Here is a 23529-nt window from a genome sequence, read left to right as displayed (position 1 = left end):
GTAAACTGAGCTTAATTGAGACCCTTCAATTTTGACTGAAGATTTCTGGGCTCATAATTTGTTGGAACATATAGTGTCTGTTGCCTATCCAGTCTTGGCTCACGCTAGCCGCTGCTCCAATTTCCCCTCTTGGACTCCTCAGTAATTCACAACGGCTTTCATGTGTGCAACAACACCTCTACAGATCTGGTTTACTCACAAAATTCAAATGGGAAAACAAAACTCCCTAAACCTCCCTGGCTTTTCCTTCAGCCAAATGTTCCTACACTTCAGCCTTGTTGGTTGGAACAGCCTTGTTGGGTCTCAGAACAGCTCAGGCCCTGTCCCTAGGAGCTAAGAAGAGCCTTTGCGTAGGGCTGCTCGCACCATCATTCTGATCCCTATCAAGCGGCCACTCCCTATCTGAAGTCTCTCTGTGGAGGACCCAAGGCCTCTTCTGGCTCTCTGCAGACATCTCTTTTATAACCCCAGATGCCTGATTTAGCCACGTGACCCATTTGTCACATGACATTCATTTTCTCAACCTAGGGAGGCGAGCTGTGTTTCATAAATAAGGCTAGGACCCATCTCCCTTTTAAAAGAGACTTGTTGCCTGTGAAAGCATGTTTAAGCAAAAATGGTTTGTGTTTTTTTTTGCAGTTTTGTTTTCTGAACAGCTCCTCCTCTTGGCCAAAATTAAAGAGGTTTTATTGGCAACTGGCCTGGAAATAGCCCTCACCAACAAATGCCCTTGAGTACTCCTGTAAAATTGGTTTTCGTTTGACTGGGTTAACAAAATTGTAAACTTGTTATGGACATAACAGTGTTCTACTCTGTGTTAATAAGGCACCCAGCAAAACGGGGCCCTGATCTTGACTGGGGCTCAATAGGGACTACTCATGTGTGTAAAGTTGCTCAAGTGCTTAAGGTTTTGCAGAATTAGAGCCTAAAGAGGCATAGTTAAGCACTCACAAGTCAGGAAATGCCATACTTAAAGTTGCACATGACCATAAGTCTGTCTCCTGGCACATGTATTACAGTGCAGTCTTTAATTTGCATATGGTTTCTCAAATAATACAATATCATACTTTTTCTTCTTTCAAGCCTAAAGACATATGTAGAATCTTGTAATATGGTGTACTATTTCATATAGGTCAGGCTATCCACAAAAAACATTTATATACACAGTAAACCAATACTTATTCAACATACTAAATTATTTATGATACAACAAAGAGTAATGAAAAATTACTGATGTGTGGGCCAAATAGGTCCACACAGTTAAGCATGCCTCATACTTGATTAATCCTCTGAACGGCACATAAGAAAATCTCTGCCAATAGTTGAAAAGAAAATGAATATTATAGGAATATGTTAACCTATCTTTGGGAAAAGACGGTTACTCACCTGTAGTAACTGGTGTTCTTGAGTGTGTTTGCTCCTATCCCCATTCCATAGTGTAGCGCGCGCGCGCGTGCACGCTCTCTTTTTTTTTTACTAGCAACGGCGCAACCGCTGGCGCCTGGCGTGGCCGTGGCGGGCGGCGGCATATATACCCCAGCCCCCCCCGTCGCTCCTTTCAGTTCCTCCTTCTTCCTATTCCGGGATGGAGTGGGGAAGGAGCGGGTTTGGAATGGATGGAAGAACACAGAAGTAACAACACCAGTGGTGAGTCTTTTCTTCTTGTCTTTCTTCTTCTTTTTCTTCTCCTCCCCATTCCCATCCATCCCATTCCACCTGGGTGGGTGAGGCGTGGGGGGAGGCGGTGGGCGTGCGCAGGCCGAGAGCAGAGCGCTGTCTCTGCTGTGCAGTGCTGTGCGCTGCTGCTAGACTGCTGGACCAGGAGGGTGGAGGCTGGACAGGCTGGATGAGATGCCGGATGCCAGGGCGGGGATGGGGACGCGGCTGGGAAGGCGGCTGGAGCGGGCGTGAGCGGGGCGCGGCGGGCGTGCGTTGGCATGCGGGGGTTGGCACGGGAAGTCGCATGCTGCGTGATGATGAAGAGCAGATGTCAAACATGCGAAAGATGAAACAGGCGAGCAGCTTCATGCGCTCCGAAAGGCGCCAAGAGCTGGGGAGGAAGGGGGGAGGACGACGGACGTGTGTGGAGGTAAAGGCCGAGGGGATGAGCTGCTGCGAGGAGTGGAGAGAGCGAGGCTTGCGAAAGACGAAGAGATGAAGAAAGAAGACCTTAAGATGAAAGGAGGCCTTGACCTTTGGAGGAAGGCGGATGGGAGCTGGGGCGGTATATGGGGGGCCTTTGGCACTTGGAGGCGCCGTCTACCGTCAGGGCGATATTGCCTGGCGGGGCGTGGATATGCCCAGGTGAGATGGACGAGGGAGCAGGTGAGATGGGGCGAGGGGCGGGCGGGCCTGGGAGAGGGAGGCGGGCGCGGATGCTGCAGGCCCGCGGCGGCGGCGGCGTAGGAGAGGCGGTCCACACTTTGGAGCGGGCGCGCAACCGGGGGGAGGGCGCGCAGTAGCGGCGGAAAACGGCGAGGCGGGGCGGGCCAGGGAGTGTACGCGAGGGGGGAGCGCCGCAGATCGGCAGACCTCCAGGGTCAGGGGCCAGAGGTAGTCGCTGGACGGGGGAGGGGGAGGTAGGAGATGGATCGAGGGGTGCCAGGCGCGGTCCAGACAGCCTGCGGTAGGCCTGCGCAAGGTAGTGCGGGGGTGCTTCTCGGTTGCTGGGGCGGTCGCCTGCTTTCAAGCTCTCACCGCTGCTTCAACGCGGCAGGTCACCAGCTCGGAACGGTTCAGGTCCTCAGGTGACTGTCAGCCACGGTGACCTAGCCTGCCAGAGATGGGGTAGGGAGAGATCCCGGAACGGGATGAGGGATCCGGGGGGATGAGATGTAGCCGGGCCGAGGAGGTGGTGGTCCTGGGCGAGGATCCCTGAGAGGCTCCGCGGAGCTGCCAGCGCTCGAGCATCCAGGGCGGCGGGAGCTCGGTGGCGGGCGCAGGCAGCGGCGAGGCGAGGACCCGCCCAGGACATGAGGGCGGCAGAGTGACGGAGATGGAGTCCGGGAGGCTGAGGTGGAGAACGAACCGCGCCCTGTGTCCAAAAGGGACTGGTGGCACCAGGAGGGGGAAAGGGGGAGGAGGGGAAAGGGTTGTGGTGGTACTTGTGGGAAGTGAGGGGCGAAGGGACCAGGACCGGCGAAGGGACCGGCCACTGCGGAAGGAAAGCCAGCCCTGAGAGAATGCAGGGCCAAGAAAAAGCAGACACCACGCAGGTCCGCAGCAGAACGCTGAGATCAGTGCCCTTGCACAGGTGTTCCGAGGATGGGCCCTGCCTGGCCAGATAGAGAGGGGCGCCTCCACCCGTCCCTGTTACACCGCTACGGCGCGGTCTGTTCCGGTGGGTGTGCAGTCAGAACGCAGCAGTCCCGGTGCAAGCTCTGGGCCTGAGCCAGATGGATGAGGAGTCTGGGCCCCCAGTTGACTGCCAGGTGCAGTCCTGGCCAGGCCCCCCCCCCTGGTCCCCACGCGCGGGCGGTGAGCCCCCGGCGACCGGCCCCGGCGTCTGGCAGCAGGAGGGTGCGCACAGGCGAGAGGGTCTGTGAGAGCCCGGGGACCAGAGGGTGGAGTCCCCGACGGGTGCGGGGTGCGGAGTCGGTGGTGGGCACGACCACCACCTCACATCTGCCACAGTGCGCACAGCGGAGAGCGGGGTCACAAAAGGCACGTGCCAGCAGAGCGGGCAGTGTGCGGGCCGAGGGACCGAAAGGTGCGTGGAAGTGCGAATGAAGCGGCCATCTCGCTGAGGCAGGCGAGAGGAGGAGCCGGCGCGCGGGGGGCAGGGGAAGAGCCGGAGTCCCTGGTGCCGAGGAGGAAGCGGACTGTGGCCGAGGCGCAGGCAGTGGATCAGACGAGACGAGACGAAAGAGGTGCAGTGGAGGACGGCATTGGCGAGTGAGGCTCCAGACGCTGGAGGCCCGCCTGATCGCACAGGCGCACAGAGCGGGGGCCAGGGATTCGTCGAAGACAGAGAGCAGCCAGCCGACACGCCACAGCGTTGGCGTCGGCGCCTCGGAGGTCTGCCGGCGACCGCGGGGCATAGTGAACACCTGGGGGGGGGTGAGGCCGAGAAAGCGCCAGGCCAGCGCCATGGGGGGTAATCCAGGTCATGTGGAGGGCATCGCTTCAATGTCAGGGGTAAAAATCCCCCCCGGGGATATCAGGGAGGAATCCGGATCAAGGGGGTGGAGAAAGGATGTGCATCAAGATGGAGATCCGAAAGCTTGATAAGGAGAAGGATCAGGTCCCCTTTCCCTTGAGGAGATATCTGGAGGAGGCCTGACAGAGGTCACCTGGGAGGAGGAGACTCTGAGGCCTGCCTGCCACATGAATATCTGAGGCCTGGAGAGGAGGATGAGGAGGGGGAGAGCTGTGGGAGGGGAGGCCTGGAGGGAGGAGCCTGGGGGGGGCGTGGAGGGTGCAGAGGTGGGGATGTGAGTCCCTGAGTCTGGACGTGGAGCGGAGTGGGGCGGAAGGAGGTGGGCAATAGGGAGGGGGAGAAGCGATGGGATCGTGGAAAGCTGCGGATGGTGCCAGGCGGGCAAGCCGGAGACGGCGGAAGGCCGTCTGGGGAGCGGGAGTCCCAGCTGCGCTTGGCGGCGGCTGGCGGCGCCTTGCGCGAGTTCCGCGCGGGGCTCCGCCCGCCGGCCTGGGCGGGGCCGGGCGGGGCCGTTGGCGGAGAGGCCGCCTCGCGGCCGGCCTGGGCGCGGCGGCCTGCGTGTGCGGAGCGCGGCTCTGCGCGGCCCGAAGCGGCGGGCGCCAGATTGCAGGCGCCTCTATAGCCTCTGGCCTGCGGGCGGTGGCCTCTGGGTGTACTGGACCTCAGGTGGAGGGGTGCGAGATGAGGGCCTGTGGACCGGTGGAAGTGGGACCCTGACGCGGAGGCAGGAGGTCCTGTGGCGCTACTGGACCCGTTGGCCCTGCCTCAGGATCGCTGTCTCCCCTCTGGCCAGCCCAGCTCTGAGGCGGCGCCTCCGGGAGGCAGCCAGGATTGATGCCTGAGGGTGAGAGCGCTGAAAAGATATCTGAGGTGTATTAAGATATTCTTGTGTATCTGGGCCATCTGCGCCCCGCCGAGCCGTGGGAGTGGCCATCTGTGCAATCGGTCAGATAAGCCGGGCCTCCTCGCGCCCTAGCGGCCATCTGAGCGGCTCATTGCAGTGCATGGTGGGGGCGGCCGCGGGGTGGACCCCCAGCGAGTCGGGAATGGCCGGGCGTACAAGTAGGTGGGTGGCGGGATTGGCGCTTCCTTCTGGGAGGGTGGGTCCTCGCGCTGCGGCGCCCGCCGCCGATTGGGGACGTGGGCCTTCCCGCGGCTCTTCAGGCGCCGGCGGGGCGGACAGAGCGACTGGCGCTGCTCGGCTGCCGCCTCTCCAGGAGCGGCCACACTCCACCACCTGGCCACTGGTCTCCCTGCGCTTGCCCCACTCCTACTGGGGTTGCACGGGCCTTCTCCACACGCCGGGCAATGGCCTGATGCCCTCCTGTGGCGCGGGGCGGACTGCTGGCCCTGGCCCTGGAGTGGCGGGCCCTGGCGAGGGCCCGTGAGTGCCGCCCGGCCCGATTTCCCTGGCGGTGCCTCCTCCCCCCTTTGGCGGCAGCGAGGCTCGCCCCCGGCGGGCGAGGCTCGCCTGGCGGTGCGGCAGGCGGCACGGGTGCTGCTGGCGGGCCGGTGGGCCGCCGCATGGCCGCATTCCGTGCCTGGGTGGGGTGGGGGTCCGAATCCAATGGGCGGGTCCGGGATCCCAGGCGCCCCCCGGCAGTGACATCCCCGGGGTGGGGGGGAGCGGCAGGGCCACAGGAGGCCCTGGGTGTGGGGCAGTGCCGGGCCCGGGGCAGGCGTCCGGAGCCGCGGCGCGAGATGGGGAGCGCGTGCGCGCGTGGCGGTGGCAGAAGGCGGTGCGGTGGGGTGGGGCCGGAGCGTGGGGATGCGGTCGGGCGCGCCGGGTGCGCGGGCGAGCGGACCGATCTCGGCGGGAGCGCGACGGCCGGTGGCGGGTCGGGGCGGGAGGTGGCGCCGGATCTGGGGGCGGGGGGGGGCGGCGGCGCTCGGTGCGCCGGCGGCGGACTCGGGACGGCGGGCCTGGACGCGACGCGGCTGCGCGCCGAGCCGATGTCCCGGGTGCGGCTCGCGGCGGGCGGGCCGCGGACCCGGCGCGGGCGAGCCTGCGCGGGGCCGCCGGGGGACCGGGGCGGCGGCGGGCGCGCGGTGCGGGTGGGCTGACGCCGAGGCCGGGCGGCGCGGTGGCGCGGTGCCGGGCGGCGGGCGCGCGGCGCCGCGGCGCGGCGGCGGGCGGAGGGAGAGGGAGGCACGACCGCCCCTGATCGGCGGAGACACGGCGGATCTGGCGGGCGAGAGGCGCCGCCGGCGGCTGGCTTGCCGCCCGCGCCGCGGCCGCACGACCGGGTGCGCTGGCCGGAGACCGGGGCCCGGGATCCTGGCGTCTTCTGTGCTCGCCGGGCCACAGTCAGGTCCATCGATCCTCGGGTCGCGCGCCTCCTCGGCGGAGGCCGGATTCTCATGTCCTCATCGGTGGCGGAGGGGCTGATGCGGGGCCGTTTCGGCCGCGCAGGCGTGCGGAGTCAGCGGTCCCGCCGGGTGCCCTCGCGTCGCTCCCGGCCGCTGGCCGGCTGCGCGCCCGCGTGCGGCGGGCGGCTTCCGCGCGCCGCGGTCCGGTGCGCGGCTGCGGGCGCGGGTCTTTGGTGCGGCGGGCGGTGCAGGGCTGGTGTGCGGGCTGCTGCTGCTGGTCGGCGGGCTCGGCGGGCGCCGTTGGCGCCGGAGGGGAGGGAAGAGCTCGCTGGCGCTGGCGCTCTCTCCTCTCGTCTCCAGGCTTCAAGAAGCTGGAGCTGGCCGATGCTCTCTGGCGCCGCTGGTGAGGCGCCGAGCTAGCAGCGAGGCAGAGCCGCTTTGGTCGCGCGCAGGCAGGCAGCATGCACGGCGCAAGCACGCGCAGATAAAGAAACCATCTGGCCACCAGGCGCTCCAACACGAAGGCGGAAGAAGAGCTCCCGTAACTACTAAACTAATAAACACTACAACACTAACAAAATACTATATACACAAACAACAACTGAACTAACTACTAAACTAAAGATGAGGAGAAACACTAAAATTCTGGACTAGGGTTACTATTAAGGCCAAACACTGAAACTGCGGACAACAAGCGGGGCTAGGAGCCAACTGAGGAGGCTGCTGCGGCGGAGGCGCCGCGGAGCGGGTGCGGGCGCCCGGGTTGTGGCGCCACTCCAGCGCGGAGCCGGAGCGGCCAGAGAGGACGGAATGGAGCAGAGCAATCCTACAGTAGAACCATATTTTATTTATAGAATGAGTATATATAAAAACATACTTAACAGGTCCAAATCAAAGGTTAGAGATCTTTACAAATTAATGTGCTACCCAGAAATATGAACATAATGAATACTGACCACTAAAATGTGCTCAAAATACACATGCTGGAGAACTTACAAATAAACAATGTGGAATTTTTAAGGTAAAAAGTGCTTCTTTCAAAAAAATAAAAAGTAAGCAACTTACCAAAGTCACACAGCTTCAGAACATCACAGTGGCTTATTAAGAGATTTTCCGGTTTGATATCTGAAATATCAGAATAAGGAGAAAAAAAAAAAAGAAAGACAGTTCCTAACGTCCATTTTTAATTTTCAACTTATTTAATTGTAAGAGAATTACAGTTAGGAGGGAGGGATACCTCATTGGTTTGAGCATTGGCCTGCTAAACCCAGGGTTGTGAGTTCAATCCTTGCGGGGGCCACTTAAGGATCTGGGGCAAAAATCAGTACTTGGTCCTGCTAGTGAAGGCAGGGGGCTGGACTCAATGACCTTTCAGGGTCCCTTCCAGTTCTAGGAGACAGGCATATCTCCATAACAAAAACAGACCATAGTAGAAAGTACTTGTAATCTGTACAACTAATTTTCAAACAATCCTGCACTTTTCTAAACAAGTAGAACTCATAGCTTCTGTATTGTGGTTTCTTTTAAAAATTTCTCAGAAGAAACATGAGAAGAGTAAATCTGCACTTGCACTTATGCAAAGGCACAAAATCAACTTGTGCATGTGGAAATGTCATTTAATTACCCAGTTTATTAGCAAAATATAGGATATGTAAACTCAATATTTGTACACTGAAAATTACCTTCTGGGGCTCATTGTGTCTGTCTTCTTGAAATATTTTTGCTCTCTAGTTTCATAGGCAGGAGTTGTAGACCAAGCTGGTCTTTGACTATTAGCAGTAAATATGTCCAATGGCCTGTGATGGGATGTTAGATGGGGTGGGATCTGAGTTACTAGAGAGAACTTTTACAGCTCCAGACTAACACGGCTACCCCTCTGATACTTGACACCATACAAGGCACTGCATTTAGCCGTATGGAGTGGAAATCCATCAACCTCATGAAGAAACTTGCACAAATACATTACTGCTTTTACAGAGAATTCTTTCCTGGGTGTCTGGCTGGTGAGTCTTGCCCACATGCTCAGGGTTTAGCTGATCGTCAAATTTGGGGTGGGGAAGGAATTTTCCTCCAGAGCAGATTAGCAGAGGCCCTGGGGGGGTTTCGCCTACCTCTGCAGTGTGGGGCACGGGTCACTTGCTGGAAGATTCTCTGCACCTTGAAGTCTTTAAACCATGATTTGAGGACTTCAATGGCTCAGACATAAGTTTGATACAGGAGTGGGTGGGTAAGATTCTGTGGCCTGCGTTGTACAGGAGGTCAGACTAGATGATCATAATGGTCCCTCCTGACCTTAAAGTCTATGATTCTATAAACATATTGTTTACTCAGATACATTTTGTATAGTACCTATTGAGTACATGCAACCTGTATAGAGTAGTTACATTTTTACAATGTACTTGAGAAAAGTTCTCTCCCCTGTATTTTGTTTAATTTCATTTGTAAGTCATTTTGTTCTCTATTTGTATTCCATTACGTATTGAAATCATCCACTAAGGAAAACCAAAAAACAAAAAAAACACCTTGTGGAACCACACTGGAAAACAAGGCTTTATAAAGTAAGAACATAATAAAAGTAGATAAAGTCACACCTTACAGTATGTCATGTATCAGGGGGTAGCCAGGGCCGGTGCAACCATTTAGGCGACCTAGGCGGTCGCCTAGGGCACTAGGATTTGGGGGGGCGGCATTTTCTTCGGCAACGACCGCTGTGGCCGGATCTTTGGCCGCCCCGGTCGCTGCCGGCATTTAGGGAGCTGGAGCAGGGGAACGCGGAGAGGGCCGCCTGCAGCAAGTAAGGGAGGGGGGGCGGCACGCAGGGGAACTCTCCGCCCCAGCTCACCCCTGCCCCACCTCCTCCCCGAGCACGCTGTGGCTGCTTCACTTCTCCCGCCTCCCAGGCTTACAGCGCCTAAGCAAATGGTACAATTTTGTCTCTAATGATACCCAAGAGTCAGCAGCCTATTATATTCATGAACATCATTTTAAAGTAGTCTTAGGATCCCATGCTTTTGGTGGCTTCTAGGGAGAAACTTTAGCAGTCTTGTTTGAAGATAAGTCTGTCTGCATAGGTAGTATCTGAAGTCATTTAGGTGACTTCAGAGCTTAGCTAAATTGAAATAATTTTTCTATACCCACTTAAATATAGTTTGTTTTAAAGGAAACTTTTTGTTTAAAGTAAATCCAAAACACATTTATGAAATTTTTTTTACAAGCTGTAGCGCCTTTTCCTATAAAAAGAAAATTACTACAAGGGGTTCATTTCCATGTGGAAAGCTATACACACTTACCTCTATGAACAATGTCATTCTTATGACACCAGTGAATCGCTTTGATTAATTGGTAGATATAGCTTTTTACTTTTTCCGGTGGAACTCCATTTGGCATTTCTTCTAGCAATTCAAGCATATTCTAAATGTTTAAAATACAGATATTAATTGCTAAAAGTAGCTTTACCCATAATATGATTCTAACATACTAAAGTACTATAATTATGCCAGTAAACCTAGCTTTGCAAACAGGCAGTTTAATATCCAAGGGCCATAATCTAGCCATATATAGCCAGCTTTCATTCTAGACAAAGACCTAGTGAATACCATCTTCTGTAAAGGTAACCAAAAAGCTCTTGTTAAAATATAACTGCTTAAACCCCCAAATAATTAGTAGACAGATTTAAACTGCTAAAAATATTCAGTATGAGCTCATTTTATTTACAAATAATTGTTTAGAACAGAACAGAATTCCCCTGCATGGTGTGACAACATGAACATTTCTCTAAAAGTAAAGCATTTTACTAAATATCCTGCAATAGTTTATGCCAGTGCTTCCTAAACTTTTCAGTCAGTACTAGTTTCACATACTAAGACCTTGTCTACACACAAAATTACACTGCTTTAACTATACCCGTATAGCTACCTATTCCCAGAGAGAAGGGAAAATAAGCTGTAGCACATTTACACTGATAACTGTGTCAACACTAAATGGTTGTATCAATTTAACTATTTAAGTAGAAAAAAAAATCAGACCCCCTAACCAAAATAGTTATATTGGTACAAAACCCTTGTGCAGCTAAGGCCTGAGATTTCAATTATGTTGGAAAAGGCCTGCTACCTCCCAATCAACTTTGTGTGCAGAAATGTACAGTAGAGATTAGTCTATGCTAAATCCCATTTGAATGAGTGGTGGGCAGCAGCTGCTCTCTAGAGTACAGAAGAGAGTTTCATTAAGTTAGGAAGGGGGATGTGAGAACATCAGCCTCAAAAGCCTGAAATACCATTACTTGAACATATACCAGTAGTTAATCACTGCTTATGGTACTTGTAAGGGAAACAAAATTCTGATCCCTGTGCTGGAAAACGGAAAAAAAAATTTTTTTGGATATTTTGTTTTCCACAAAGTATACAGTTATCGATTTGGGAATTTAACATTTACAAAAGCATTTCACTTCACCTTTGGTGCACATTATCTCCTAATCTACAATCTAATTTTGAGGTTATTCTTGGAAGCTGTCTTAACATACATATACAAATTACAAAGCATATACTAAAATCAAAGTATTTTTTTTAAAATATGGTAGTACTCGAAAGGCATTTGAATGCTTTTCAATCTATTGATAGATTTAGTAATTTAAGACTATGGGGTATGGGTTTTGTTAAATCTATATCTACAATATGGACAAATGATTACAGATATGTCTATTAAGACAACAGTACTGTTCACTGGTGGTACTGTAAAAACCTGGACAAATAGGACAGTAAATTCCTTAATGTTCTAATCTGAACAAGAATAGCAGTATCAAGTGGGTGAAGCATAATCCTATATGCTTATTGACAACATCAGCTAAGGAGATGATGGAAAAAGAAGACTAGTTAAATTCGGATTAGTGTAATCTGGATTTTAGCATTGCAGAGATAATACTCTTTAAAGGACAAAATGTGCTCAACCACCAGCAGAAATTGGCTAACTGTACAACATTTTCTTCCATTCTTCTCCCTCCGCCTCACTTAAAATATAAGAATTGCCTACACATTTATCATGGCCCTGAAGAATATCTGTAAGGGTCTGTGGAATTCATTTAACACATTATGAAAGCAAGAATAATTTATAAACTGCTAAGTGTAATTGAAAATAGAGATAATTACAACAGCAATGATACCAAGCAAAAATTATGCATAGCAGCTACCCTCATGATTATATAATTTTACGTTAATAAAAAGTAATGTTGGGTCACAAAAATACATTTCCTTCCTAACACAGGAAGGAAATGAATAATGGAAACATGTGAAACCTACTGTATTCTCTTGATATTTATTAATAATTCAAAATATGTGATTATTAAAATACACAGCTGAAATATTCATCTTCCTTATGTTGGTCTTCTGTACTTTTGGTATAGTAGTTTTAGCACTGTCAGCAGTAATAAAAACTATATAAAGTAAATAACTACAAATATAACTAAATATACAGCATTTTCCATATCCATATTTTTATACACACACACGGTTAACTTACAGAAGACTGCACTGATCATAGTGACCACAGGTTAATTAAAACAGGAACGTTAGAATACAGACATTAAGGCTACAGAGGAACTAATGCAGTAGGAATTAACTGATTGCCAGGTAGTGCATCACAAAATTTATGGACAAAAGAACCAGAATATGCAATATAGACTTAGTGTCACCTCACCCTAGATGTTTCAGATCACATTACATGATCATTTTATAATCTCAGGTAAGGGAAGCGGGTAGTGGTTAGGAGTCTCATGAATACTCATACAGCAAGCACTGCACACCTTGTTAGCAACAAATACTAAGGGCAGGAAGGACTATATATAGGGGGATTAAACTGAGGATAACACAGCACCAGACGGACATAAAATTATGATTTTAGAAAAGAGAGTAAGGGCAGATGAAGGTTCCAGGAAAAATAAGTTTTTTTTTCTTCCAAATGAAAAGAGACAGAAACCAGAGTCTAGAATACAGAGCTACAGCCTACTCTTGCCCTAGAGGGCTTACAGAAATAGCAGAGAACTAGTCTGTCCTGGGCGCGCTCTCATGAGAAGCAGATCGAGGTGTAAGGAGTGCTAGTATAGAGGTAAAAAAAATAGTGGAATGGGTTCTGATGCGGTCAGGGATGGAAGGAATTTAAGAAAGTCAGTCATAAGGAGATTTTGTGGGATCCTACAATTTAGTTGGTTTCAAATATTTCAAACTTTCTTCCAAAGATTAGATTTCTATGTGAAAAAAAAAAATAAGAGCCACCCTATTTTTAAATAACAAGAAAAGAGAGAGAAAGAAACAACAGATACACGAGGACAAGGAATCTATGTTCCTCGTGTTTTGGAAAACATACTATAGAAGGAATCTTGAGGTAAACACTTGACAATCAACCTTCAAGTTAAACTGGTTTATGGACCTTTGGTCAAAAAAACAAACAACCTTTTCTCAAATGACACATATTCCAGTCTAATAATGCTTGTTTGATTTTGTGTCTCTGCTTCACTGTACTATGTAAATATTATTACTTACGTCATTTGGGTAATTTTTTTTTTTTAGCAGAAGGGACAAGATATGTACATTCTGTTTAGATTTTATTTAATTTCTTGGTTTCCCATTCCTAGATTAAAATACCTTCATTTTTAGAGTTCAAATCCTTGTATTTATTGTTCATAAATTACTTGATATTTTGCCCTGAAAGAGATGTAAAAGATCAACTCACTTTTTCCACATATTCAAACACTAAGTATAATTTTCCTCTTCGTCTGAAAGCCTCTTTCAGCTCTACTATGTTTTCCTGTTTCAAAGTGCGAAGCATTTTAAGCTCTCGTAAAGTGGTTTCTTTGACTTCTTCATTTTCTAGAAGATAAACAATGGTAAGTGTGGTAAAACAAAACTTTGCAGAGAGCAACAATAACCTTAGTAATCAAGGTTAACAATCTGTACACTAATGTACAAAACTCAGTGGACACTCACAGTAAAAAGCAATCTAAAAACTGTAAGCTATTTAAGTGATTTGGGTACTAAATATAACTATAATCTGCCAGTCCCCATATACAACTGTCATAATGAACTTCAAGCACTCTAGTTTTAAACATTCAAAGAATAATCACTGCACACTTCTCTCTCTCTGATACCACTGACTAAGATTTATGATTTAACTTGGGCTCCCTCTGCTGCTTGGCTGGCTCTGCATCAGAAGAGGGAAAATATTGTACAATCATGTGCAAACTTGATATCCCTCACCCCACCACTCTTCAATTTTTTGGTTATCTGATAATTGTTTGCATTTACATGCTATTCATCCTGAAGAATCTTAGCATGCGTTACCAATTATGTGTACACAGTGGACAGCATCAATGAAGTGGGAACTCAGTGCATAGCACACTGCAAACAGTGGGGAGAAAAATCACTGGCCAAAAATGACCATAAGGACAAACCCATACCACTCTGAAAAGTACCATAGATCTCTACCAGCCATGGAGAGGAAAACAGAGCAGAACACACAGAATTTCTGTTCTAAAGGTTTCACACAAAATACTTTCAATATAGTGTTCAGTGATACAGACACTCAATTCATTCATCTCAGAAGGGCTAAAGTTGATGTAGTAAAGATTTGAACCTGTTGTTCTACAGAGTCTAGGATTTCAATCTTAGATGACTTATTTTAGATTTTAAGCTCTTTAAGACAGGGACTGTCATTTATTATAAGTTAGCACAATGGGGCTCTGACCTGGCTGTCCTCTGGGCAATAATGCAGTATAAATGTTAACTAAAAAAATAAATATAGCAAGCCAGTCAGCCAGCCATTGTTTTCCATACTGTTAGACTTGACAACATTCTGTTTTTTTCAGAATAATTTCAGTGGATTATATTGATGTTTGGTTTAAAGCTTTTTTGTTTTTTATTGATTTATATGTACGGTGAAATTTATGTTGATTTGTGACATTTACAGACAGACAATCATATGTTCTATAAGCTACTCAACGTAGTTCCTGAAATCTGGGCAGAATAAAGCATCCTATGAAGAGCCAGAGACTGTTTTCTCTCTTCAATGGCCAGCTCCAGTTCTGAAAAACTATTCCAAAATATTGTGATGATTTGTTTGATAGGGATCATCACAATTCATTTCAGCCAGTATTTTCTGCTTCGGGTATAAAAACAGGACTTGGAAATGACAAAGCTAAAAGACTTGCTGAATACATTATCCAGGCATCTTGGTGTTGGTCAGAGTTTGCACTGGATGAAGTGACACAGAGGTAAATTTAACTTCCCTGATACATCCGTGAAAACCAATTGCATCTTCATTGGCCACATCCCATGGCAAACAGCACAGATAAAATATTTACCAAAATCTAATGGGTGGCATTTTTGAGCTTTATAATGAAGGCTATAATGAGCCATTAGACCAACACAGCATAAGTGGTCAGACATAGCTGCAACATCCCAGGAAGGAATTATGCCTCTTTGGGTAAAAATTCCTCAACTGCTACCCCTTTGATCTACAGTGGGGAAGAAAGTCACACTTGACTTATTCCCCTGCTTATGCCTGACCAACTCTGACGGTCAGTGCATGGACAGTAGTGGGTGGAGTCTTTGCTCTGTTCATTTCCTTATCCTGTACGCACCCCAGTCCCTACTCTTGCCACTCTGCCTGGTGCCATAATCCAGGAAAAGCTAATATGGCTGCACAGGAGAGGAAGGTGGGGATAGAGAGGTGGAGCTTATTCCTTTGTGTGGCTACCTAGTTTAAGGGCACAGTCTAGCCTTCACACAGGAGCTAATGTATCAAAGCACAGGACACTAGTACAGCTAACACATCATCACTGAGGTTGTCATTTTTAAGTCATCTCTCATATGTGAGGTCTTGTATTTTAATCAAATATCCGCAACATGTTTATTTACACAAATGGTCACAGAGGAAGCAATTACCTTCACTGTCTTTGAATTTCTTGATGGCCACAATTTCATGTGTCTCCTATAAAACAAAAACCAAAAGAAGGAGATAAGAAAGGCAAGATTTTTTTTCTGAGCACATGGATCAAATAAAATATCCAGATTAAATACAGTGTTTTCATTTTACATTTTCAAAAGGCACTCAAAAGCAAAAAAAAAGAATGAATATAGAATCTAGTAAAAATCTAAATGATTAGGCCAACTGCAATATACAAGCATATTCAGCAAATACGCAATGATTAGACACTGAAACATGAAACTCTTAAGTTAGACACCAAAAATGCATATTCAGATACATAAAATGAATGGCCTTGTTTTCAAAGGAGTGAGCACCTGCAGCTCCCATTGTTCAGCTGCTCTGAAAGTCAGGTCACTTATTTAGGTAATCAAAATATGGATTTGGGTGCCTATATTTGTGCATCAAAATTTAAAAATATTAGCTGATGGCCAATTTTTGCAAGACTGATTAGTGCTTTTGGGTTCCCAACTTGAAACACCTGGAAGATGAGAAAGGTTTTTGGTACCTCAGCTTGGGCACCCCAAATCACTAGTCACTTTTGAAAATGTTGGCCTGTGTGCTTACCTCAGAACTACAGGTACTTGAAAGAGCCTCTTGAGTAATCTAGTCCTGCCTCTGCACCCAGGAAGGATTCTCATCTAAACTGATCGTCACCACATTGTACCCATTTTATTCCTGAACACCTCTAGTTTATTTCTACTAGAGCATCCCATACCCCCCAAAACATAAATATACAGTCTATTCACATAGGGCACATATGAATATAAAAGAAAATTTACTTGCTGTCTCATGTATTTGTCTGTGTAGGAAACATGCTGCAAGAAAGTCCCTATGCTACCAAATGTAGGAGGTACATCTCTTTTTAAAATGCCAATACTCCAGAGAAGTAACAGCACTTCACACAATCCTGAGGTCTGTCAGTGTACAGGGGCTGAATTAGGGGCCAGCAGCAAAACAGTTAAATCATTTTGGAACTTGTTTATACTTGTTATATTTACAAATGTGAAAACATGCACACAACTAATTATTAAAGCAGAACATAAAGCATCTGCTCTCTGTCCTTCAATGTCACCAAATGTCCACAATCTGTGATCCTGAATGAAAACTTTATCCATCTGTAAAAGACTAACATTTATTTCAGTGGGAATTGACTCAGGTCCTTTGAGATCCTTATGAAAGTCATTAATATTAGCAATATTCAATAAAAAAGCATGGCATATTTATTTTAGAGCTGTTAGCGTGGAAACATTAAAATGCTCAGAGCCAGCTGTTCAGGGAACTCTGCCTTTATGCTTGTTTGAAGCATATAGTGGACAACTTTTTAACTGCAGAAAAAGAACACCCTTGCCCCACCACTGCCCTGAGGCCCCATCCCTTCTTCGAGGCCCTACCCATGCTCACTCCAACCTGCCCTCCCTCACCCTCGCTCACTTGCTCATTTTCACTGGGATGGGGAAGGGGGGTGGCGTGCAGGAGGGGGTGAGGGCTCCAGCTGGGGGTGAGAGCTTGAGGGTACAGCCAGAAATAAAGGGTTCAGGGTGCGGATGAGTTCCATGCTGGGGTGGGAGATTGGGGTGCAGGAAGGGGCTCCAGGCTGATGCAGTGGAGAGAGAGTGGAGTATGGGCTCTGAGAAGGTGTTTGGGTGCAGAAGGGGGCTCAGGCTGGTGTATGGGAGGGGGTCAGGAGTGCAGGCTCTGGGAAGTAGTTACCTTAAGCAGCTCCTGGAAAGCGGTGACATGTCCGTCCAACTCCTAGGCAGAAAGCTGGCCAGGGTGCTCTGCTGCACACTTCCCCCACCCACAGATGCCATCTTTGCAGCTCCCATTGGCTGCGGTTGCCAGCCACTGGTAGCTGTGGCCAGTGCTCAGGGGCAGCACGCAGAGCCCCTGTGGCCAGCCATCCACCAAGGAGTCGGAGGGACATGTCACTGCTTCCAGGGAGCCGCACGGAGCCGGGCAGAGAGCCTGCCAACCCCACTGCACTGCCAACTGGAATTTTAACAGCCAGGTCAGCGGTGCTCACCAGAGCCACCAGGATCTCTTTTCAACTGGGTGCTCTGGCCACCCTAGAAAGCACCAGGCATGTTGTTCATTCTATGTGAAAACAAAATAAATAATCATGTGGCAATAAATTCATTCTGTGATCATCATACATGACATTTATACTAAATCTGGCAAGTGTTATGTTGTGCATTGATCTTAATGACTGACTATGGCCTCTACATGACCTCACTGAGGAAAGTTAATTTAACAAAAGCAACTCATGTGGAAGTCATTTTTGCTGTTAGTTCCTGATCATATCTCATACACTGTCCTGCCAAAACCCATCCTAAATATACTGGCCTAATTTGAAAGCTCATGCGTTACGTAAGTCCAGCTGAAATAAGACAACTGATCAAGGAAGAGCTCTGCTCACCAATGACAGAAAAAAGGGATGACAAAGCTGAGGACGGAATACTGAATTGTAGCTAGAACCGCATTCTGAGAAGTTTGTATCTCTCACTTCAAATACAGCCGGGCCCATACATTTGATTATAAATTAATTATTAATTAGTTAAGTTAGTCTAACCTAAATTCAGCAAATTGTTCTTACTGGTTGTAATATCACCAATGAGTGACCTCAGTGTCAAAATTCAAATACATCCATCCACCTTGTAAAGCCATCTTTATGCAAAACCAAAGTTATTCATGGAGACTTCTCTGCTGACTGTTAATGTACACTTTGAATAATTATTTAAAGCACTGTTCTGAGAAAAAAGTAAACATGTACTTAGGCTCCAATGTAGCAAAGACTTTTGCACATGCTTAACTGTATGTACTGAGAGTAGTCCCATAGCACTCAATGAGACTATTCACAGTACAAAGAGCACATGCTTGACTCTTTGCAGGGTCTTTATTCCACTTTCAGCATTGCTCACCAAAAGACATTGGTTTTCAAATGAGGGACTTTTTCATGCATACTATCTGGAAATTATTTTATTAATATATGTCAACAGGTTAAGAAGTTCAATCTATAGTTACATTTAACAAATTTTCATCCGGGGAACCTTTTTACTTGTATTGTTTATAAAATAATTTAGTTTTATCATGATGAAGTAATTAAAAATGAGCAGGTAACAAATTGCCTCTGTCTTATTGTTTAGGATTTTGAGTAAAATGATGAAATATTTTTAAGAGAATTATTACACAATTCATAATTAAATAATTTTAAAACAAGAACACAGTAGAAATGGGAACTAAACAGCAAGATATTTGAAGAACTGTATTGATAATGTTTTTTCTCCTTGAGAATTAACTTTTCTTTATCTATCTAGGTTTTTAGGAACCATTACTCTATTGTGAACTGTGTGATCTACCTTAGGTATTAGCTTGCTGCACAAGTTGCAGAAGACCCAGTCCCTCAAGAATAAATGCAGTATTTTCTATCATAGTAAGTCCTCATAATCCAATCAATGGACAATCTAGTCTAGTATCCAGCCTCTGGCTGCATTAGTACATCAGGGGCTTCGAAGGTTTTCAAGACGGGAAAAAAACACCTAATGAGGGCTGTGATGCAGGGAATGGAATCGGGGATACCTTTTTGACCTCTACAAGTATCAGTTTATACTTTGAAGCATGAAATTTGAGTCCATTCATCCATTCTTATCTTAGCTATATTTGTCAAAATATATAGCCACAGTATTTAATTTTATAACATTATGAGGACATGAAAGCTATAGTTGACCTATATATATAGACCATAATGCAGTACTTAAACTCCTGTTAACATCAGTGGTGCCTTCAGCTATCACACAGACATCTATATATCATCCAATTGCAACTATTCAGCATTATACAAAACTACAGGAAAAGTACAAATTTATAATAAATTATGCAACTAAAGATAAATGCTGCTGAATACACTTGACTTTTTATTTGCAGGAAAGTGAAGGTCAGATGCGAATTGACTGCTCATAGGCCACGAGACCATGGGTGAGATCTATGAGGAGACTGAGGTTTTGCAATGATGAGTGTCCTGCTCCTAACTCTTAGGTGCCTAGGACATCACAGGAGCAACACTGTGATCCACAAAGCCAATTTAGGCACCTAGACTCCCTATACTGTGAATGGAGAAAGATAGGTACCTAGGAATGGGATTCACAAAAGCCAGCACGCTAGGCAGGAAGCCACCTAAGTCAGTCAATGGGAGATGCTGATCAGGGGTATGTGCTAAGCCCTGACCCTTTCTCGGAGATAGGCACCTAAGTCCGGGCTGCAGGGAGCTTTGTGGATTCCACCCTGCATGACCAGGACAGAGTAGTCATGCTTCCTCTCTAGTGCAGTCACCCAACATCTCTCTAATGCCACTTCAATGCAGGCAGATTGTCAGTTCTGGGGTTGCCTTTCCCTGTCTCAGCAGAAAGGGGAGAAACTTGGTTTGGCAAACAAAGGAATGGACCAGCTCCTGGGAGGGGGATGAGCTCATGCTCATACATACTGTGGCCAAGCTCTTTCTTGTGCCTCCATGTGAATGTTTGTCTCAAGGAGGGACTCCTCTGCCTCCTACTGGCCAGGTGTGGCGGGGGGGGGCAATTAGTGGAGCCAGCTAGTACTCACTGTTCTCTCTCTGAATGTAAAGCAATCCTGCACCTAAGAACTATCTTGTTGCTACTGCTGCCCTCCCACCCTATACTTGAGGCATACTGAGCTGTGTTTTTTTAGGATGGTGCGAGTCTGACTAATTGCCTGTTTTGGGGATCAGAAAATTATTTTTTCCAGTTGCCGCAAATAAAGAGGGGTCTGGAGGGCTTTTTGGCTTCCTTGCGGCGTTGTGCAGTCACAGTTTAGGTTAGAAGGACTAAGAACAGGAATTTTAATGTGAGGACATAATATAGCAATGTTTAGTTCATTACAATTTGCAGCCAGTGTTGAATGCAGATAAAGGCTAAAAGGGCCATCAAGACCTTGGATATGTCTGGAAGGGGGGCGAAAGAGGTTCTTCTTCCTGTAAATAGGGTTGCCAAGTCTCCAGGATTGTCCTGGAGTCTCCAGGAATTAAAGATTGACATAATCTTTAATTGAAGATCATTTGATGAAACCTCCAGGAATACGCCCAACTAAAATTGGCAACCCAGCTGTAAGGAGAAGGGGAGATCTGAAGTCTTCACAGACTGAGAGGCAAGGAAGAAAACTGAAAAGCGAGCCGAGTCCTAGGTTATGTTTAAGAAGGTCCTCCACTAAGTATTGGTTACATGGTTTGAGCCCGTTAATCCCACACTGACCGTAATTAAATTTCTGGTACCTCAGAGGGGGTGAACAGATAACGATGGGCAAGGAGGCTAAGTTAATACAGTTGTGGCCTGCTGCTTAAATCAACCTCTGTGCCTGCATGTCCTCTTCAATGGTGGGGAGTAAGGCTGAGGATTGCATCTGCTGAGTTCTGCACATGGTGCATGCCTGGAATCTATGATCAAAAATCATTTTTCTGATCATTGGTGCAGGATCCCTATTAGAGGAGTAAAGTTCTGGAACAGCCCTCCAATAGGAGTGAGGCAGGGCAAAAAACCTAACTGGCTTCAAGACTGAGCTTGAAAGTTTATGGAGTGGCTGGTATGATAGGACAGCCTACAATGGCATGTGGCCCATCAGTGACTGCCAGTGGCAAAAATCCCCAACAGCTGGAGATCGGACACTAGATGGGGATGGTTCTGAGAATTCTTTCCCAGGTATCTGTCTGGTGGGTCTTCCCATATGCTTAGGGTCTAACACAGGGTTTCTCAAACAGGGGTCACCGCTTGTGTAGGGAAAGCCCCTGGCCGGGCCAGGCCAGTGTGTTTACCTGCCCCGTCCATGGATCCCACTGGCTGCAGATTGCTGCTCCAGGCCAATGGGAGCTGCTGGAAGCAGCGGCCAGTAAGTCCCTTAGCCCACCCCGCCTCCAGCGGCTCCCGTTGGCTCGGAGCAGCGATCCGCAGCCACTGGAAGCCACGATCAGCTGGACTTGCGGACAGGGCAGGTAAACACACCAGCCCAGCCTGTCAGGAGCTTTCCCTACACAAGCAGCGACCCCTGTTTGAGAAACCCTGGCCTAACAGAATGCCATATATGGGGTCAAGAAGGAGTTTTCCCCCAGGGTCAGATTGAAGTCTTTAAACCATGATTTGAGAACTTTAGTAACTCAGCCAGAATTTAGGGGTCTATTACAGGAGTGGTTGAGTGAGGTTCTGTGGCCTGCAAGGTGCAAGAGGTCAGACTAGATGATCACGATGGTCCCTTCTGACCTTGAAGTCTATGGATCTAGATCAATTTCCTAGTCCCAAATCATTTGTATGCTTCTACCCAAGCAAATCACGAAACATTACAACTGAAAGCACAGGTGTCACCTCATTTCTTATTCACTGCTAATTATGTAAAATTTCAATTGTGTCAGAAACCTTAAATTTAATTTGTTTCCTTCAGCTGGTTCCTAGAAAAGTCCCTAATGTCAATGGTGCAACTAATCAAGGAGTACAGTTTTACTCAACATAAGAAAGGGTGGCAGAACCTGTGGCCATTTTTTGTCTGGATAGAGAAACATATCCTACCACCTTAACGTCTCTTTCTCTGACATGTCACACCTGCCAAGCTGAGTCTCATGTCAGGATTGGCAGAAAAGTCCTAGATTAAAAAAGAATCAATATAAACATGTTTTAATGGAGTAAAACAAGTTTCTCTATGTATCAAGGACCCATCTGTTAGCTCCGACCTCAGGCACGGAGCAGGAAACAAGTCCTTAAAAAATATAGTTAAGATGATGTATTTCAGAAAACAATTTAATTTTGCTATAATGCTAGTACCTCGGAGTATGTGTTTTAGTAACTACGGCCCCAAAGTTATTACTGTTTAAAAACTACTCAGACATAAAGGCTATTTAGAAAATATAGGACAGAAGGCTGAGAAAAAATCTCAAGTGCTAATGGCAAGATTTCTTCTGGCTGTCTGATAAAGCTTAGAGTTGCTGCAGCTTTTTAAAAGAATGTACTGTTGGTGCAGTTGAAGAAACTTCCCTTTCCCCCCGTCTGTGAATGAATTAAAAACAATATATAAAACGTGACGATATATGATGTTGCCTGATACAGTAGAGAAAAATAGGGAACTTGATGGACTCTAATACAGTGATTAAATGAAGTTATATGTATCTAAGGGAAATCAACTATCAGTGAAACAGTCTGGGCAAAACAGTGTAAACTTTAATGGCAGGGCAATCCCACTAGGGAGGAAAAAACAAGTTGCTTTCACATTGATTTCTTTTAGTTTAGTGACAAACTGAAGTAGTAAGGTTAATGTATCCAATCAAGCTTATGCTATCAAGTAAGTGAAATAAACCTGTGCTGAGGCAGAAAATAAAAGGAACTGAAAACCAAATTATGTCTTTATAAGGACACTTGATCACAGAGTGGAATAATCAGAAATGGTAACTGTGATTAATAATGCGCAGATTCAGCCCATTCAATAATACCAGGGACCTACCACTGTTGTTAAAACAAGAACAACAGAAATGGAAGATTTATACAGCTGTTCTGCAGAACAGTTCTTGAAGTGGCTTTGCATTCTATCATTAACAGTTAAAATATGTTTAAAGAGAATAAAATAATTTATATAAAGTTCTTCCATATTCTATTAACTTTAAACTGGACATTTCCACAGCTAGCAGAGAGTTGGAGGAGGAAAATGCAACCTGAGCAAGCATAATTGCAAAGTTGGCCCAGGAATGCAGTGAAGAGGGGCCCAATGAAACCGACTTCTGGAGATAAGAGACCAAAATAAACCAGATAGTGTTCAAGGTATGTCCCAAGACGGTTGGACCAACAGCTATGGCCAATTTGTCTTATATAAGCTGTTCTGACAAGATATGTTGCACAAAGAGACTGGAAAATTCCAGCCTCAGTTGCCAGTACTCAAAAGGTGATGCCTCATTCCATGACTGGATAGTGAGAGGGGACAACTCTTCTTCGGAAGACAGATGGATTGCCATCTGATTGGTCCATACTAGAACTTTCAAGAGGAGGAACCAAGTTGGACTGCCTAGCAGAAATGGGATAAAACAGCCTGTCTCCTTCAGCACATCA

At 47.2% G+C, this 23529-nt stretch overlaps 1 protein-coding gene across 7 annotated transcripts in view; it reads right to left on the bottom strand.

The window, feature by feature from the left end:
• The window catches only part of CDKL5 (cyclin dependent kinase like 5), a 200817-nt gene that overhangs the window by 57382 nt on the left and 119906 nt on the right, over positions 1–23529 (bottom strand). For all 7 annotated transcript variants that reach the window (XM_039484233.1, XM_039484282.1, XM_039484275.1 and 4 more), the window contains 4 exons: positions 15400–15445; positions 13190–13326; positions 9760–9880; positions 7535–7594 (listed from right to left, as the gene is read on the bottom strand). In XM_039484233.1, coding sequence (XP_039340167.1) covers positions 7535–7594; positions 9760–9880; positions 13190–13326; positions 15400–15445 — 364 coding nt within the window. The remainder of the gene's footprint in view (positions 1–7534; positions 7595–9759; positions 9881–13189; positions 13327–15399; positions 15446–23529) is intronic.

This window comes from Mauremys reevesii, linkage group 1 (assembly GCF_016161935.1).
Source record: "Mauremys reevesii isolate NIE-2019 linkage group 1, ASM1616193v1, whole genome shotgun sequence".
Lineage (NCBI taxonomy): Eukaryota > Metazoa > Chordata > Testudines > Geoemydidae > Mauremys > Mauremys reevesii.
Note: the sequence above shows the minus strand (reverse complement) of the source record. Positions and strands in the feature narration are given on the sequence as shown.